At 50.4% G+C, this 19140-nt stretch overlaps 1 protein-coding gene and 1 long non-coding RNA gene across 4 annotated transcripts in view; one reads left to right on the top strand and one right to left on the bottom strand.

The window, feature by feature from the left end:
* GGA1 (golgi associated, gamma adaptin ear containing, ARF binding protein 1) overlaps window positions 1-2569 on the bottom strand; it is a 27164-nt gene extending 24595 nt beyond the window's left edge. The window contains exon 1 of one of the 3 annotated variants that reach the window (XM_009217246.4): window positions 2039-2569. In XM_009217246.4, the coding sequence (XP_009215510.1) occupies window positions 2039-2081 (43 nt within the window). In that variant the 5' untranslated portion in view covers window positions 2082-2569. The remainder of the gene's footprint in view (window positions 1-2038) is intronic. The other 2 variants (XM_021921531.2, XM_009217249.2) reach the window with 2 other exon arrangements.
* On the top strand, window positions 2432-4042 carry LOC116270731. Its single transcript, XR_004178897.1, has 2 exons — window positions 2432-2532; window positions 3481-4042. It is a non-coding gene; the product is annotated as an uncharacterized LOC116270731 (long non-coding RNA).
* The last annotated feature ends 15098 nt before the right edge of the window (window positions 4043-19140 follow it).

The raw sequence follows: 19140 nt of genomic DNA on the forward strand, positions 1-19140 counted from the left end.
GCCTATAATCCCAGCACTTTGGGAGGCCGAGGCAGGCGGATCAGGAGGACAGGAGATCGAGACCATCCTGACCAACATGGTGAAACCCCGTCTCTACTAAAAATACAAAAAAAATTAGCTGGGTGTGGTGGCAGGCGCCTGTAGTCCCAGTTACTTGGGAGGCTGAGATAGGAGAATGGCGCGAACCCGGGAGGCGGAGCTTGCAGTGAGCTGAGATGGCGCCACTGCACTCCAGCCTGGATGACAGAGTGAGACTCCGTCTCAAAAAAAATAAAAAATAAAAATAAAAATAAAAAAATAAATAAAGAAGCTACCTTTTGGCCGGGCGCGGTGGCTCAAGCCTGTAATCCCAGCACTTTGGGAGGCCGAGGCGGGTGGATCACGAGGTCAGGAGATTGAGACCATCCTGGCTAACATGGTGAAACCCCGTCTCTACTAAAAATACAAAAAAATAGCCGGGCGAGGTGGCGGGCGCCTGTAGTCCCAGCTACTCGGAGGCTGAGGTGGGAGAATGGCGTGAACCCAGGAGGCGGAGCTTGCAGTGAGCCGAGATCGCGCCACTGCACTCCAGCCTGGGCGACACAGCGAGACTCCGTCTTAAAAAAAAAAAAAAAAAAAAAAAAAAAAGAAGCTACCTTTTACCTCCAGCCTCCACAAGGGAAGAGGGAAGATCTTACAATTCTCCTAGGACACAAAGGGGAAGGAAAGGAGAAAATTCCAGCCCCAATGTGTCAGGGCCCAGCCAAACCCAGGTATCTCTAACTTCTGCCTGGTTTTACACTCTCTGGACTCTCAGAAAACCTCCACTGTTGCTAAACCTGAGAATGTTTTGTATGACCCACAGCTCAAGTCCTGTGTCTTAGATCAGTGAGCCAGGGGCCCACCTATCCCCCCAGCCCAGTTGCTGCTGAGACCCAGGCGGACACTTGTGGCATTCACAACGGTCAAGGGCTGCTGAGTGCCCCTTTTCCACCCCCTGCCTCTCTGCTGGCCAGGATGACTCTCCAACATCCCCAGAGGTTTGGTTCTGGGGCCAACCTCATGGTTCAACTCTGCTCAAGCCTGCCTTAAAAGGGGCTGGCCATGACCCCAAGCCACGCTAGACAGTGGCCGGTGTGCCCGGGTCCAAGAGGCTTCCCTGAGGCCTTGGCAACGATGAGGCCCCAACAGCAGTTAAAGCCTAGGGAGACAGCCCTCACTAGACCAGGGAGAAGCCAGCCACCGCTTTCAGGGGCAGAGTCCAGGAGCGGGACTGTGACAGCGGGGGATCATCAGGGCTATGGGTTAAGGAGCTCAGGTGGAGGGGTCGGGGGCTAGGAAGCCTAAGCAATAGGAAGCTGTGTCTGAGGAGAAACAAGAAAAAAAGGGGTGTAGAGGCCTTTGAAGGAAGTTCAGCAAGAGCTGGGAAAGGCATCTTGGAGGCTGAGGGGCCAGGCTGAAGGTAGTGACAGGGAGCTTGGAGTTATTAATACTTCTGGAGTCTAAGACTCTTCCAAGCCTGTAGGTGTGGGGGTTTCTCACTGTGTGGCCTGAGGCTGGGACCTGCGGGAGGAATCAAAAGGGTCCTCCCTTCCAGGACGGGGTAATGAGCAAATGTGAGTAGTTGCGTGCTCCAGGAACGCCATGCAGGGCCAGAGAGTGGAGGATTCGGGGCCTGAGGACTGTAGGGTCCCTCCCTCCCGGGTGTGAGATGCAACCCCGGGGCACCGCTCGCGCGCTCCTTCCCCGGGCCGCTACTCAGCGAAGCAATGTGAGCCTGGGGGATTGGGGCGCAGCTCACTCCCCCTCCCAGGGGTCGTGGCCCAGGGATCCGACAGGTGGGCGGCGCCCGCTCCAACCGCTGGACCGCGCAGAGGACCGGGTCCTCCATCACTCCAGGGTCTGAGGGGCCGACTGAGGACACCGCCCCTCCCGGGCCGGGGGCGGGGCGTGAGGAGGGGGCGCCCCGTACCCCGCCCCCACCGTGAAGGGGCCCGCCTCGTGCCCCCGGTTCCGGTTCCGGTTCCGGTTCCGGTCCGCGCCCCTCCCGGACACTCACTGATTCGCGCCTCCAGAGTCTCCGGCTCCATCGCGGGCTCCATCCGCCACCGGCCCCCAGCCTCGGCACCGCCCCCCCGCCCCCCCAGCTCTCGCGGGACCTCCTGGGCACCGCCCTCTGTCGATTAAAGGGGCAACGTCCGCACGGGCGCGCTTGGCATCATAGAGAGGCCAACGAGGTCGCCTAGAGCGTCGCGTACTCGCCCAGCCCCTCCCCCAAGCGGTGTCTACGTCGCGGCTGGGACCAGCTGCCTGCCTTTCCGTTCCCGGCGCTCAGGCGGGAGGGGAAGCGGAGAGACTGGAGGGTAAGGGCAGCACCATGGAAACTCCAAGGGACGCTCTAACTCGTTCTGCGTCACGGAGATGTCTGTGACCGCCTCCGGAAGAATGCTCTGCAGGCATGTTGTTGAGGGGCTCTGAGGCCACTTCCGGAGCCCTGAGCGGGTACTTCCGCTCAGAGGCGAACGTGGGAGAGGCCCTTAAAAGGGCGATAAGGTACGTCGCTATGTACCTTGGCTGCTGTGAAGATGACGAAAATAAATCAGTTTCTTGAGTGCTTACAGTATTCTGGGCATTGTCCTAAGCACTATTTGTAATTAATCCATTTACTCCTGACTCCTTGCAACAAACCCACCAGATAATTCGGAGGCTGCACAAGTGGCAGAGGCTGAACCCTGTGCCGTCTCCTCCATTCATCCAGTAAACGTTTAATGAACTCTTTGCAAATGCAAAGCACAGGGCACGGGAGGAGATAGACAAGGCCAGATACTTATTACACAGTGTGATAGGGGAAGCCCACGGGGTAGAGGGAACAAAGGAGGGGGCTCCTCCCCCAAACTGGGGTGGGGTGGGTGGGAGTGTTGTCAGGGGAGGGGTCGTGTCAGGGGAGGTTTCAAGAGACAGTGATACTGTATTTGGCTGAAAGTCTGATTTCTCCACGTAGAGCTGGTGTGAAAAGATATTCAGGGAGAAAAAGTAAGATGAAGGCCGAGGCGGGCGGATCACGAGGTCAGGAGATCGAAACCAACCTGGCTAACACAGTGAAACCCCGTCTCTACTAAAAAAAAAAAAATAGCCGGGCGTGCCTGTATTTCTAGCTACTTAGAAGGCTGAGGCAGGAGAATCGCTTGAACCCGGGAGGTGAAAGTTGCAGTGAGCCGAGATTGCGTCACTGCACTCGGACTGGGCGACAGAGCAAGACTCCGTCCCCACCCCCGGCCCCCCAAAAAGTAGAATAAGTCCAGGGAATTGGAAGTATTTCAATACGGCTACCAGATATCTGCAAATAGATATCTATTTGCAGGAGATATCTTGGAATTAGGCTGGGGCAAGATCACCTAGGTCCCATGTTTTGCTGCCTTTTTTTTTTTTTTTTCCACTGTGAGCAACGTTGGAGGTGTCGTTAGTTTTACGGATGGTAGCAAAGTCAGGCTTTTGTTTTAGAAAGGTCCAGCAGTGGGAAGAAGATAGCAGTGGGGGCCAGACCAGAATCGAGGAGGACAGTACGAACAGACTTCCTAAGCTCGGCGCCTTTTCTCCTGTATCTCCCTCCATCAAAGACCTCCCTCACCTTGTGTCGTCACGACCTGGCGGCTCCTGGTCCCCGACTCACCTGGGTCCATCACACTCTGTCGCCCCCTCCTGGCCGGCTGGGAAACCGGCTCGTGGCGACGTCTCCAGCGGTCCTGTGCCTGGGAGGGTTAAAGCTCGACTACGACTAGGGAATCTGGCGAATCCGGTTCTGCCTTGGCGACTGACCTCGATTCACCTTGCAGAAACGCAGTAACCTCATCCAGAAGATGAGGGGGTTGTGCTGGGTGAGTTTTTCCCCTAAACTCAACCATTCAGCAACTGGGATGCTTTTCTAAATTCTCTCCCGCAGGCCATTGAGATTATACAGGGAAGTGATACGTATGTTTATTGCATTCCTCGATAAAAGCTGTAACGTAGTGTATACTTATAGCTTTTTGTGTCCTTTATTGCTGAAATGAATTTTATATGTATATATGTTTGTTTTATTTTGTTTTTGAGACGGAGTTTCACTCTGTCTCCCAGGCTGGAGTGCAGTGATGCGATCTCGGCTCACCACAACCTCTGCCTCCCGGGTTCAAGTGATTTTCCTCCCTTACTCTCCCAAGTAGCTGGGATTACAGGCGCCTGCCACCATGCCCGGCTAATTTTTTCGTATTTTTGGTAGAGACGGGGTTTCACCATGTTGGCCAAGCTGGTCTCGAACTCTGGACCTCAGGTAATCCACCCGCCTCAGCCTCCCGAAGTGCTAAGTTTTACAGGCATAAACCACTGCGCCCAGCCTATTATATTTATTTTTGGGACAGAGTTTTACTCTGTCACCCAGGCTAGAATGCAGTGGCACGATCTCAGTTCACTGCGACCTCTGCTTCCTGGGTTCAAGCGATTCTCCTGCCTCAGCCTCCTGAGTAGCTGAGATGACAGGCATGCGCCATCATGCCCGGCTAATTTTTGTATTTTTAGTAGAGACAGGGTTTCGCCGTGTTGGCCAGGCGGGTCTCGAACCCCTGACCTCAGGTGATCCGCCTGCCTCGACCACCCAAAGTGTTAGGATTAAAGGCGTAAGCCATCACGCCCAGCCTGAAATGAATTATTACTGAAATAAAACACACACTGCATTTACTGCATTCATTTAGGGACACATCTATGCTATCAGGAGTCACTTTTAAAGACAACATGGATTTCATTTAGGTGCGAATTCTGACTTCACTGTTTCTGGATGATCTTGAACAAGTGTGTCTGCAAAATTAATCCCCTGCCACATACTCCCTACCACATTTTCTGCTGAACTTTTCTCGTGAACGCTTATTTCCACTACATCATTTCTTTGTTGTGTTTTGTGTCTCTCTCTCCCACCAGAATGTAAGCTCCACAAGGGCAAGGGATTTTATTTAGTTACTTCACTAAAAATATATCCCCGAGTCCTAAAACAGTAACTGTTACACAATAGGTATTCAATAAATATGCATCAAATAAATGAATGAATATGCCCAACATTGCACAGTGAGTATGGGGTTTGAGAGGTGAGCCAGGCTGTGCTTGTAACAAAGGCTCTAGGGTGTCCCTCTGAGTTCTGCGGAGCAGAGCGTGGTAAGGTAGACTCAGGAGCTGTGTCTATGTGTGAAGGGCCTGGCCCAAACTGGGGATCAGGGTAGGAGGTACAGTAGGAGGAAACTAAGGATGTTGAACGGAAGGAGGACCAACACAGGAAACTTGGAGGAACTGCAGGGATTTGGCCTGTGGCAGCCGTTTCCACCCATTCCCCACCATGAGCAAATGTGTTGCTCTGAGAGACTTGAGGAACCCCTGAGAAGGGCAGGTAAAGCTCAGCTATAATCCCCTGAGCCATGCTGACTTCTAAGGATTTAACACCTCAGCTCCTTCCTAGGAGAACCCCTTCAACACTGGAAACATTGATGAGGGAGGGCTGGGGCGAGGGAATAGGAGCTGGGGAGGTGGGCATCCTTGCAAACTTGGAGGAGAGATATGGGGGAGGACATGCAATTCTTTCTTGGAGGGGGATTGTAGAAGGTTCAGGAAACAGACTGAGGCATGGCCCCAACTTCAGCCCCTGTGACTCCAGTCAGATCCTGCATGTCCCTTCTGGGCATGAGAACCTCAGGGGAGGGGGGCACAGAGGACCATGGTTGTCATTATTGCCTTTGATGTTCACACAGACCTCAGAGGTAAGTTCTATTCTTCCTGTTTTACAGATGAGAAATCTGAGACTCTGAGCAAGGATGTGGTTGGCCAAGGCCCCCACGTGTCTCCATCACAAGAGCCCACATTAGAACAAGTCCCTGCCGTCAAAGGATGGAAAGCACAGAAGCAGACTGGGCGGGGTGGCTCAAGCCTATAATCCCAGCATTTTGGTAGGCCAAGATGGGTAGATCACTTGAGGTCAGGAGTTCAAGACCAGCCTGTTCATGTTCTGGTCAGCACGGTGAAACCCCGTCTCTACTAAAAATACAAACATTAGTTGGGTGGGTGTGGTGGTACGTGCCTGTAATCCCAGCTACTCAGGAAGCTGAGGCACAAGAATTGCTTGAACCAGGGAGGTTGCAGTGAGCTGAGATCGCGGCACTGCACTCCAGCCTGGGCGACAGAGTAAGAGTCCATCTCAAAAAAAAAAAAAAAAAAAAAAAAAGGGCTAGTAGCTCACGCCTGTAATCCCAGCACTTTGGGAGACAGAGGCAAGCGGATCATCATGAGGTCAGTAGATCCTGGCAAACATGATGAAACCCTACCCTGTCTCTACTGAAAATACAAAAAATTAGCTGGGCGTGGTGGCACGCGCCTGTAGTCCCAGCTACTCGAGAGGCTGAGGCAGGAGAATTGCTTGAACCTGGGAGGCAGAGGTTGCAGTGAACTGAGATTGTGCCATTGTACTCCAGCCTGGGCAACAGAGTGAGACTCTGTCTCAAAAAAAAAAAAAAATTAGCGAGGCATGATGGCGCCTGCCAGTAGCCCCAGCTACTAGGGAGGCTGAGGTGGGAGGATGGATTAAGTGCAGGAGGTTGAGGCTACAGTGAGCCATGATTATGCCACTGTACTTAAGCCTGGGCAACAGAGTGAGATTTCAAAAAAAAAAAAAAAAAATCTGCTGCAAGGGAAAGCTGGGCCATTTCAGGGTGGGAGTGAAGGGACTGTGGCCACTAACGAAATGGATTTGTTCACTGGGCGTTTTCATGTCCTGGGAAGATTGAGGGGCAGTTGGGAATCTCCCATGTGACAGTTCATTTCACTACCTTTGATCTGATTCCAAATCAAGATAATTTGCTACCATTTATTGACTCATCCACTATGTGCCATGGCTTTTTCATCTGTATCATACCAGTACTTTTCTTTCTTTTTTTTCTTTTTTCTTTTATTGAGACAGAGTCTCACCCTGTCGCCCAGGCTGGAGTGTAGTGGTGCGATCTCGGCTCACTGCAACTACCACCTTCCAGGTTCAAGCGATTCTCTCGCCTCAGCCTCCCAAGTAGCTGGGATTATAGGCACTTGCCATCCGGGTAAAAATTAGCCCGGCTAATTTTTGTATTTTTAGTAGAGACGGTGTTTCACCACGTTGGCCAGGCTGCTCTCAAACTCCTGACCACAGGTGATCCGCCTGCCTTGGCCTCCCAAAGTGCTGGGATTAATGGCATGAGCCTCCGCGCCCAGCCGTATCATACTAGTACTTTAAGGTAGGTATTAGTCTTCCCAAATTACAGAGGAGGAAACTAGAGGGCCAGTAAGGTTACAAAAACTCTTGCCTGAAGCCATAAATGGGGAGCTGGGGCCAAGTTCTGCTTGACTTCCAAGGTACTGCAGGCTGCACCATGCTGGTTTCCTCTAGGTGACCACCATGTCAAAACCCCTTGGAGAGGCTGGGCACAGGCACAGGGGGCTCATGACTGTAATACAAACACTTTGGGAGACCAAGGAAGGAGGATCACTTGAGCTCAGGAGTTTGAGACCAGTCTGGGCAACCAGAAAAAAAAAAAAAAAAAATTAGCTCAGCACTGAGTGTGGTGGTATGCACCTATAGTCCCAGCTACTCCATATGGCGGGAGGATCCCTTGAGCCCAGGAGGTCAAGGCTGTAGTTAGCCAGCCTGGGAATGTCCGCCCAAAGTTAGAGAACCTAACCTCTGCTCAGTCCATCTCATGCTCCCCAAGCCAACTGTTCCTGCCTGCTCTGGCTCCCCAAGGACCTTAGATCTGAGATGAGCTTATGTAGACTCACCTCAAGGTCTGATTACATGGTGTGGACCATCTCTGCTGCAGAGTAGGACTCTGGTCCCAAGCCTCCTCTGCCCCAGCTCTTCATAATATCAGCCTTTCCCTACTCTAGGTACTCAGGTGTACCAGACAGGGTCATGTTTGCCAGTGACTGAATTGTGTACCAACCAGTTGGGGGACAGAAAGGGCTGGGGAATGAAGAGTCTGGGCAACTCCCTTTTCCCCACCCCACCCCACACCTTTTCATTGGGTAGGAAGATGTAAATTACAGGGGTGTGGACACTGAGGCTGATACTATGCCCTTACCCCACTGGCCAGAAGGAAACTAGAGACAGCGGATTTCACCAATGGGAAGGCAATATGCAGATACTGCCCCGTGTTAGTTGTCTGACAGACAGTTGCTGCTTTTCATTCTTGTGCTCTAGCACTTGGAGTTTACAGCATGACTTTGAGGTCGAGGTTACACAAGAAAGCAATTAATGATTCAGCGCCCACCTTGTGCCAAGCCCTGTGGCAGGAGAGGGGAGGAAGTTGGGGAGAGTAAGAGAGGCAAGGCCCTGTCCTGGTAGAATTTACATTCAAGTAAATAACTCAGTCCATAAATGAACAATATACTTTCAGATTGGATGGTGCCACAAAGACAGTCAGCCAAGAAGCTGTAGGCTGGGGGGGCTGTCCGAAGTGCTGTGTGGGTTTATTTAAAGTGCTACAGAGGAGGCCGAGAGACCAGTTATCTGACAGGTGGCTGAATGAGAATGAGACAGAAGGGGAAGTGAATGGAGAATGAGGAGGAATTTCCTCCCCAAAGGTGGGTCAGGGTAGATGGTGTTTGCTAAATCAATTTTTTTTTTTTTTGAGATGGAGTCTCACTCTGGCTCAGGCTGGAGTGCAGTGGCTTGATCTCAGCTCACCGCAACCTCCATCTCCCGGGTTCAAGCAATTCTCCTGTCTCAGCCTGCCCAAGTAGCTGGGATTACAGCCAGGCGCACAAGCCACTGCGCCTGGCTAATTTATTTATTTATTTATTTATTTATTTTTTAGATGGAATCTCGCTCTGTCACCCAGGCTGGAGTGCAGTGGTGCAATCTCGGCTCACTGCAACCTCCGCCTCCTAGGATCAAGCGATTCTTCTGCCTCAGCCTCCCGAGTTGGTGGGACTACAGGCGCCTGCCACCAACACCTGGCTGATTTTTGTACTTTTAGTAGAGACAGGGTTTCACCATGTTGCCCAGGCTGGTCTCAAACTCCTGACCTCAAGTTATCTGCGGGCCTCGGCCTCCCAAAGTGATGGGATTACAGGCGTAAGCCACTGCGCCCAGCCTGCTAACTAAAATTTTTAGAACCAGGGAGCATGACAACGTTGGAGGGGAGGAAGTGCGGGGCAGGAGAGTGCAGAGTCGTGTGACTGGGTAAGTCGCTTCACCTCTCCAGCCTCTGTTGCTGGAAGTTAGAAATAACATGTACAGGCCGGGCGCGGTGGCTCAAGCCTGTAATCCCAGCACTTTGGGAGGCCGAGACGGGTGGATCACGAGGTCAGGAGATCAAGACCATCCTGGCTAACACGGTGAAACCCCGTCTCTACTAAAAAATACAAAAAACTAGCTGGGCGAGGTGGCAGGCGCCTGTAGTCCCAGCTACTCGGGAGGCTGAGGCAGGAGAATGGCGTGAACCCGGGAGGCGGAGCTTGCAGTGAGCTGAGATCCGGCCACTGCACTCCAGCCTGGGCGACAGAGCAAGACTCCTTCTACAAGGAAAAAAAAAAAAAAAAAAAGAAATAACATGTACATGGCCGAGCTGAGATCTGGCCACTACACTCCAGCCTGGGCGACAGAGCGAGACTCTATCTCAAAACAAAAACAAAAAAAAAAAAAAAAAGAAAAAAGAAATCTTTGAGATCATCTGTCTAGTCCAGAGCTTTTTGATCTTTTTTGGCAGATATCCAATTTAAGAAATACATTTTGTCAGGCACGGTGGCTCACGCCTGTAATTCCAGCACTTTGGGAGGCCGAGGCAGATCCTGGCTAACACAGTGAAACCCCGTCTCTACTAAAAATACAAAAAAATTAACCGGGCGTGGTGGCGGGCGCCTGTAGTCCCAGCTACTCAGGAGGCTGAGGCAGGAGAATGGCGTGAACCCGGAAGACAGAGGTTGCAGTGAGCTGAGACCGCACCACTGTCCTCCAGCCTTGGTGACAGAGCAAGACTCCGTCTCAAAAAAAAAAAAAAAGAAATACATTTTACATCAGGATGGGGTGAATTCAGGTTTTGTGGAGCCTGAAATTTGTAAAAAATTGGGGAACTTCTAAGAAAAAATGATATAAAATGACTGATGCAAAATTATGTAAGTATGTATGTATTCATTTATTTATTTATTTAAGACGGAGTTTCATTGTTGTTGCGCAGGCTGGAGCGCAATAGCACGATCTTGGCTCACCGCACTCTCCACCTCCCAGGTTCAAGCGATTCTCCTGCCTCAGCCTCCCGAGTAGCTGGGATTACAGGCATGCGCCACCACGCCCAGTTAATTTTGTATTTTTAATAGAGACGGATTTCTCCATGTTGGTCAGGCTGGTCTCGAACTCCCGATCTCAGGTGATTCACCTGCCTTGGCCTCCCAAAGTGCTGGGATTACAGGCGTGAGCCACTGCGCCCTGCTTATATATTTATTTAGAGTGAGAAACAAATTAAAAACTTTAAAATGTTGGCAAATACCATAATTATTAAATCAGAACAATAAGATATTTTTACTTTAAGCACCTGACATGCCACTGTAATACATTTTTTTTCCTACAATTTTGGGCCACATGCTTGTTATGTAGCAATGATTTTATTTTATTTTATTTTTTATTATTTATTTATTTATTTATTTATTTATTTATTGAGACGGAGTCTTGCTCTGTCCACTAGACTGGAGTGCAGTGGTGCGATTTCGTCTCAGAGCAACCTCCGCCTCCCAGGGTCAAGCAAGTCTCCTGCCTCAGCCTCCCAAGTAGCTGGGACTACAGGCACGTACCACCATGCCTGGCTAATATTTTGTATTTTTAATAGAGATGGGGTTTCACGGTGTTAGCCAGGATGGTCCCGATCTCCTGACCTTGTGATCCACCTGCCTTGGCCTCCCAAAGTGCTGGGATTACAGGCGTGAGCCACCACACCCAGCCCATTTATAATTTAATGCATCTGATAAATTTGAAGAATTTTCTACAAACTTCTGCTTCCCTACAATGCAGACCTTGTTTCTCCTCCCAGGACTATATTCTTCCTATGTCGGGCGTCTAGGATGTATACCGTGGTCATAGAGCGATCCCTGTCCCTCACCTTTAGGTCAGGATACCAGGTGTGTCAGGGGGGTACCAGGAGTATTTCTGGAAGCTTCCTACACTAGGGTCACTAGCAATCACGTAACTATTCATAGAAGTGACTGTGAACCTTATAACTATAACCCAGTGATTTCAATTTTTTTTTTTTTTTTTTTTTTTTGAGGCGGAATCTTGTTCTGTTGCCCAGGCTAGAGTGCGGTGGCGTGATCTTGGCTCACTGCAACCTCTGCCTTCTGGGTTCCAGTGATTCTCCTTCCTCAGCCTCTTGAATAGTTGGGATTACAGGTGCCCATCATCACACCTGGCTAATTTTTTTTTTGGTATTTTTAGTACAGATGGGGTTTTACTATATGTTGGGCTGGCTGACTGGTCTTGAACTCCTGACCTCAAGTGAGCCACCCACCTCAGCCTCCCAAGGTGCTGGGATTACAGGTGTGAGCCACCACGCCTGACCAATTTCAAATTAAGTGTATGCCCAACTCAACCTCCCATTAGTGAGCTCTCAAAAATGCTTATGGCCACCTCAGTATCCCCTTCACCAGGGAGAGTGTGACAGAGAGCAAGTCAGTGTAAAGAGATAGCAGTGGCCGTGATTGTGACTTAAAACTCTTACCTTTGGGCTGGGCGTGGTGGTTCATGCCTGTAATTCCAGCACTTTGGGAAGCCGAGGCGAGCGGACCAACATGGTGAAACCCTGTCTCTATTAAAAATACAAAAATTAGCTGGGTGTGGTGGTGCACACCTGTAGTCCCAGTTACTCGGGAGGCTGAGGCAGGAGAATTGCTTGAACCTGGGAGGCGGAGGTTGCAGTGAGCGAGATCATGTCATTGCACTCCAGCCTGGGCAACAAGAGTGAAACTCCGTCTCGAAAACAAACAAACAAACAAACAAACGAAAAATCCTCTTACTTTGGCAAATTGTTGAACATATGAATACATTGCTAGGGCCTCTCCCAAGATAAGGGAGGGGCCCTGGAATTCAAGGTCTATTAGCGTCATGGAAAATCCATCTCTGACTAGGCTGGATGCCATGGCTCATGCCTGTAATCCCAGCACTTTGGGAGGCCGAGGTGGTCAGATCACCTGAGGTCAGGAGTTCGAGACCAGCCTGACCAACATGGAGAAACAGCATCTCTACTAAAAATACAAAATTAGCTGGGCATGGTGGTGTGTGCTTGTAGTCCCAGCTACTCGGGAGGCTGAGGCAAGGGAATCAATTGAATCCCGGAGGCAGAGGTTGCAGTGAGCCGAGATTGCGCCCCTGCACTTCAGCGCAGGCAACGAGAGTGAAACTCCATCTCAAAAGAGAAAAAACAAAAACAAAAAATCCATCTCTGACTCAGACCCACACACGCGCGCACACACACATAATCAAGTTTCACACAGCAATGCTAACCCTGCGTGCCAGGCATACTGACTGGTATTTTCTGTTCTATTCTCTTTGGCAGCCTGCAGATAGAAGGTGCTTGTCCAAGTCTAATTTGAGTCCAGAGTGGATTAGTGGCTTGCTGAAAGTCACAGAACCAGTAGCCCCAGAGCTTTGTCACCTGCCTCCCAGCCTGTGGGCCTTTTCTCTGCCCACATGAAACACCTTTTCCCTTTGGGCTGCCTTTTGCCGTGGGTCTCTTTTTCTGCTGGTAGGGGGCTGGATTGGGTCAGGGGCCATTTCCACTTGCTTCTCTGTGTATCCATGGGCCCTGCACACAGACGTTCAGGAGACGGTGGTTGAATGAATGGAATGAATGCAAACAAACACTTGGTCTTTATCCAGTTCGCATGCATCACTTTTTCACTGACCTCCAGACCCGAACCCACAATTCACCTTCAGGTGACAACTCAAGAACCCCACAGCGCCACTGGGAAGGGTTTGGCAGGTTGTGCACTGCGCATAGCACCTGGCTAAATGTTCAATCAGACATCCAGCTCACCTCCATCTGCCAAACGCCTCATCCTGGGGTGGGGTTATACCTTTTCCTAATTTGCACAAAAGCGCTAATGGGCTACCATCAACCCTGATCCCAGACCCGGGTTCTTACTTCCTGGGCAACTTGGGGCAAATTACCTAACCTCTGTAAGTTTGTTCCTCTGTAAAATGGAGATTGTAATACCTACTTCAGGGGTTGGCATGTGGTTAAAGTGATAGCGTATGCACAAAGTCAGCGCTCAGTTATGCCCCAGAAATCATGACGCGCTTGCACAAAGGGCCACGTTCACAGATGATCAAGCAGCTTTGCTCGTAAAAGTCAAAGACTAGAAACAACCTAAATGTTCACCAGTAGGCGACTGGCTGAAAATGTCAAAGGTGGAATACATCCCAGCCTTTAGAAAGAGAAAAGTGTTTCACTGACATGGAACAATTTCCAAGACACGTTAAGGGAATAAAACCAAAGTACAGAACAGCCAGTATGGGCCAGGCATAGTGGCTCATGCCTGTAATCCTAGCACTTTGGGAGGCCAAGGCAGGAGGATCGCTTAAGCCCAGGAGTTCAAGACCAGCCTGGGCAACATGGGAAGACCATGTCTCCACACAAAATATAAAAATTAGCTGGATGTGGTGGTGCACACCTCTAGTCCCAGCTACTTGGGGGACTGAGGCAGGAGGATCACTTGAGCCTAAGGGGTTGAAGCTGCAGGGAGCCATGTTTGAGTCACTGCTCTCCAGCCTGAGTGACAGAGTGAGATCCTGTTGGAAAAAATAAAAAATAAATAAATAAATAAAAAGGGCCAGGCACGCTGGATCAAGCCTGTAATCCCAGCACTTTGGGAGGCCGAGGTGGGCTGATCACAAGGTCAGGAGATCGAGACTGTCCTGGCTAACATAGTGAAACCCCATCTCTACCAAAAATACAAAAAAATTAGCTGGGCGTGGTGGGGGGGCGCCTGTAATCCCAGCTACTCGGGAGGCTGAGGCAGGAGAATCGTTTGAATCCGGGAGGCGGAGGTTGCAGTGAGCCGAGATCGCGCCATTGCACTCCAACCTGGGCGACAGAGCAAGACTCCATCTCGAAAAAATAAAATAATAATAATAAAAAAAGATGCAGCCAGTGTCTGGCATATTTTCACCTGTGTGGCACATAGAATATCCCTGCAAAGAAGCATGAGAAAGATATTGGCTGTGGGGACTGAGAAAAGAGGGAGATTTGCTTTTTCCTGTAAAGCCCTTTTGAGCTGTGTAAAGTGTTTTAATCACATGCTTGTCTTAATTTGTCATTTTTTTTAAGCAGAGGTTTATCAATTGACAAGCTGTTTCTCTTCCTAATTTAGATTGTTCTCTTAGTGGCCAGCAGGGGGAGGCAAATGCTTTCTCTCTTCAAACATCGAAACCACCCCGTTGACAACCATCTAAAAAAGTGGTGGCTGTAACTGCCCCTGAGACAGGAGAATGGCTTGAACTGGCAGGCGGAAGTTGCAGTGAGCTGAGATTGCACCACTGCACTCCAGGCTGAACAACAGAGCAAGACTCCCGTCTCAGGCAGTGGGCCGGGGGTGGGGAGTAGTGGCTGTACTTGTGGCAGGGACTCACCTTAAAAGTTGGAACCTGAGGCCAGGCGCGGTGGCTCACGCCTGTAATCCCAGCACTTTGGGAGACCGATGGGGGAGGATCAAGAGCTCAGGAGTTCAAGATTAGCCTGGCCAACATGATAAAACCCGGTCTCTACTGAAAATACAAAAATTAGCCGGGTGTGGTGGCAGGCCCCTGTAATCCCAGCTACTCAGGAGGCTGAGGCAGGAGAATTGCTTGAATCCTGGAGGTGGAGGTTGCAGTGAGCTGAGATCACTCCACTTCACCCCAGCCTGGGTGACAGAGCAAGACTCTGTCTCAAAAGAAAAAAAAAAGTTGGGGCCTTAAAAGGAAAGGCAGTGAAAATAAGTTGCCATTAAGAACTCCAGGGAAAACATGATTTTAAAAAATAGCTTTATTAACATATAATTCACACACCATACAATTGGCCCATTTAAAGTGTGAAAAATTTTTAGTATATTGCATTATAAAGGCTGGGCAAGGTGGCTCATGCCTGTAATCCCAGCATTTTGGGAGGCCAAGGCAGGTGGATCACTTGAACTCAGGAGTTTGAGACCACTCTGAGCAACGTGGCGAAACCCAGTCTCCATAAAAAATAAAAAATCAGCCGGGTGTGGTGGTGGTGGCGTGTGCCTGTGGTCCCAGCTACTTGGGGGACTGATGTGGGAGGATGGCTTGAGCCCCGGAGGGTGAAGCCTCAGTGAGCCATTAAACAGTAACTCCACTATTCTGCCATCCCCTCAGCCCCAGTAACTTCTAATCTACTTTCTGTCTCCATAATTGTCTATTGTAAAAATTTCATATAAGTAGAATCATACAATATTTGTCCTTTTGTGTTTGGCTTCTTTCTTTGAACATAATGTTTTCAAGTTTCATCCATGCTGTAGCATGTAGCATGTATCAGCACTTCATCCTTTTTGATGGCTAAATAATATTCCATCATCTGCCAGGCACAGTGGCTCACTCTTGTAATCCCAGCTCTTTGGGAGGCTGATGTGGGTGGATCACAAGGTCAGGAGTTCAAGACCAGCCTGGCCAAAATGGTGAAACCCCGTTTCTACTAAAAATACAAATATTAGCTGGGCGTGGTGGCAGATGCCTGTAATCTCAGCTACTCGAGTGGCTGAGGAAGAGAATTGCTTGAATCTGGGAGGCAGAAGTGGCAGTGAGCCAAGATCATGCCATTGCACTCCAGCCTGGAAGACAGAGCGAGACTCCATCTCAAAAAAAAAAAAAAAAAAATTCCACTGTCTATATATACCATATTTTGTTTATCCATTCTTTTTTTTCTTTTTTTTTTTTTTTAGACAAGGTCTTGGTCTGTTGCCCAGGCTAGGGTGCGATGGTGCAATCGTAGCTCACTACAGTCTCGGCCTCTTTTTTTTTTTAGATGGAATCTCGCTCTGTCGCCCAGGCTGGGGTACAGTGGCATCATCTCGGCTCACTGCAAGCTCTGCCTCCCAGGTTCACGCCACTCTCCTGACTCAGCCTCCTGAGTAGCTGGGACTACAGGCACCTGTCACCACGCCTGGCTAATTTTTTGTATTTTTAGTAGGGACGGGGTTTCACCGTGTTAGCCAGGATGGTCTCAATCTCCTGACCTCGTGATCCGTCCACCTCGGCCTCCCAAAGTGCTGGGATTACAGGCGTGAGCCACCGGGCCCGGCCCAGCCTTGGCCTCTTAAGCTTAAATGATTCTCCCACCTCAGCCTCCCAAGTAGCTGGAACTACAGGTGTGTACCACCATACCTGGCTAATTAAAAAATTTTTTTCTTTTTTTTGTAGAGATGAAGTCTCACTATGTTGCCCAGGCTGGTCTTGAACTCCTGGCCTCAATCAGTCCTCCTGCCTCAGCCTCCCAAAGTGTTGGGATTACAGGCATGAGCTACCATGCCCAGCTCCTTTCATCTGTTGGTAGATGCTTGGGTTTTTCCACCTTTGGTCTGGTGAATAATGTTGCTATGAACATTGGTTTACAAATATTAGTTTGAGTTCCTGCTTTTGATTCTTTTGGGTATGTACATACTTGGGAGTGGAATTGCTAGATCATAGGGTAATTCTATGTTTAGCTTTTTGAGGAACTGCCAAACTATTTATCATAGCAGCTGCAACATTTTACATTCCCACTAGCAACATATTATACAAGAATTGAATTTTTTTTTTTTTTTTTGAGGAGTCTTGCTCTGTTTCCCAGGCTGGATGGAGTGCAGTGCTGACATCTTGGCTCACTGCAACCTCTACCTCCTGTGTTCAAACGCTTCTTGTGCCTCAGCCTCCTGAGTAGCTGAGATTACAGGCATGAGCCACCATGCCCGGCTAATTTTTGTATTTTTAGTAGAGACGGGATTTCACCATGTTGGCAGGGCTGATCTTGAACTCCTAACCTCAGGTAATCCGCCCCCCTCGGCCTCCCAAAGTGCTGGGATTAGAGGTATGAGCCACCCCGCCTGGCCAAGAATTGAAACCTTAATTTATAAAACCAAACAAGTGTCAGTTGCTTGCTAGGAAATGGACAGACTGCTGAAGCAGGGAAACACTTAGGTTTACTGGTCTATTACAAAGAATGTTATAAAACACACAGATGAAGAGATGCATAGGGCAGATTATGGGGAAGGGACACAGAGCTTCCCCTCTCACCTGGGGGCACCATCCTTTAGGACCACCAAGTGTTCAGCTCTCTCAGAAGATGCCCAAACGCGATCCCCCTGTGCCTTTTATGGGGACTTAATTGTGCCTGTATGATTGACCTCTGCATAGAACTGTGAATGGGGCCGGGCGCGGTTGGCTCAAGCCTGTAATCCCAGCACTTTGGGAGGCCGAGACGGGCGGATCATGAGGTCAGGAGATCGAGACCATCCTGGCTAACACGGTGAAACCCCGTTTCTACTTAAAAAACAAAAAAACAAAAAAACAAACAGAAAAAACAACTAGCCGGGCAAGGTGGCGGGCGCCTGTAGTCCCAGCTACTCGGGAGGCTGAGGCAGGAGAATGGCGTAAACCCGGGAGGCGGAGCTTGCAGTGAGCTGAGATCCGGCCACTGCACTACAGCCCGGCCGCGTGTACGCCATTCTCCTGCCTCAGCCTCCCGAGTAGCTGGGACTACAGGCGCCTGCCACCTCGCTCGGCTAGTTTTTTGTATTTTTTAGTAGAGACGGGGTTTCACCATGTTAGCCAGGGTGGTCTCGATCTCCTGACCTCGTGATCCGCCCGTCTCGGCCTCCCAAAGTGCTGGGATTACAGGCTTGAGCCACCGCGCCCGGCCGATCAGAGAATTTCTTTAAGGAAGAATTTCTGTTTTTAAAGTTTTTGTTTTTCTTTTGAGGTGAAGTCTCACTCTTGTCACCCAGGTTGGAGTGCAATGGCGTGATCTCAGCTCACTGCAACCTCCACCTCCCAGGTTCAAGTGATTCTCTTGCCTCAGCATCCTAAGCTGGGAGGGGAGGGAGCGGGGCGGATGCTGGGGGCCGGATCGCGGGGGCCGGGGCGGGGCGGCTGCTGGGGGCCGGATCGGGCGTCGACGCTCACCCCCCGGAGATAGGGCCCCCAGCCGCCGGGGGGCAGACCGGAACGGCTGCTGGGGGCCGGATCGCGGGGGGTGGCTCACCCCCCGGCGATGGGTCCCCCAGCCGCGGGGGCGCGGGCCGGGGCGGCTGCTGGGGTCCGGATCGGGGGTCGTGGCCCTCCCCCCCGCGATTTGTCCCCCAGCCGCCGAGGGGCGGGTCGTGGCGGCTACTTGGAGCCGGATCCCGGGGGTTGCCTCACTCCCTGGCGATGTGGCTCCCGATAGCCCTGGGCCAGAGTGATTGGCTGTTAGTCCCCACGACGCTGGGGGTGCGTCACCGATATCACAGAGTTTGTGTTCACCTTCTGCCATTTGGGGATTAACACCATCTTCTCCTCTTCTGGGTATGAGGAAGAGTATCACACGGGGTTGTACAGTCTCTGCGATACTGGGAGTAATATCAAACTCTCGGCCTTCGAATATTAAGAAGAATGTCACAGGAGTGGATGTACACCCTCTGCGTATTAGAGTAATATCAGCCTGTGCCCTCCGCGGATGTGGAACAATGAATCCCGCTAGGCTGTAATAATAAAAGCTTCCCTGCTGTCTGAGTGTAATATCACCCTCTCGCTTCAGGATATTAATAACAATATCACAGGACGGTAGACACAGCCTGCGAATCGGTATCATCCTCTCCTCCGGATAGTAGGAACAATATCACAGAAGAGCTGCACACTCCCTGCGATATTGGAAGTCATAGAATAGGCTTCTTCCGGGAATATTAGGAGCAATATTACTGGGTGGCTGTCCAGTCATGGCGATGTTGGGAGTCATGTTGTACTCTACTCCCCGGGATGTTAGGATCAGGGTCACGGGGTGTGTGTACAGCTAGTGCGATATTAAAACTAAAATCATGCTCTCCGTCCCAGGATATTAGGAACATCACAGGTAGGTGTACCCTGCCTGTGGTATTAGGAGTAATAATATGATTATGAAACATTAATGA

This window comes from Papio anubis, chromosome 16, assembly GCF_008728515.1.
Source record: "Papio anubis isolate 15944 chromosome 16, Panubis1.0, whole genome shotgun sequence".
Lineage (NCBI taxonomy): Eukaryota > Metazoa > Chordata > Mammalia > Primates > Cercopithecidae > Papio > Papio anubis.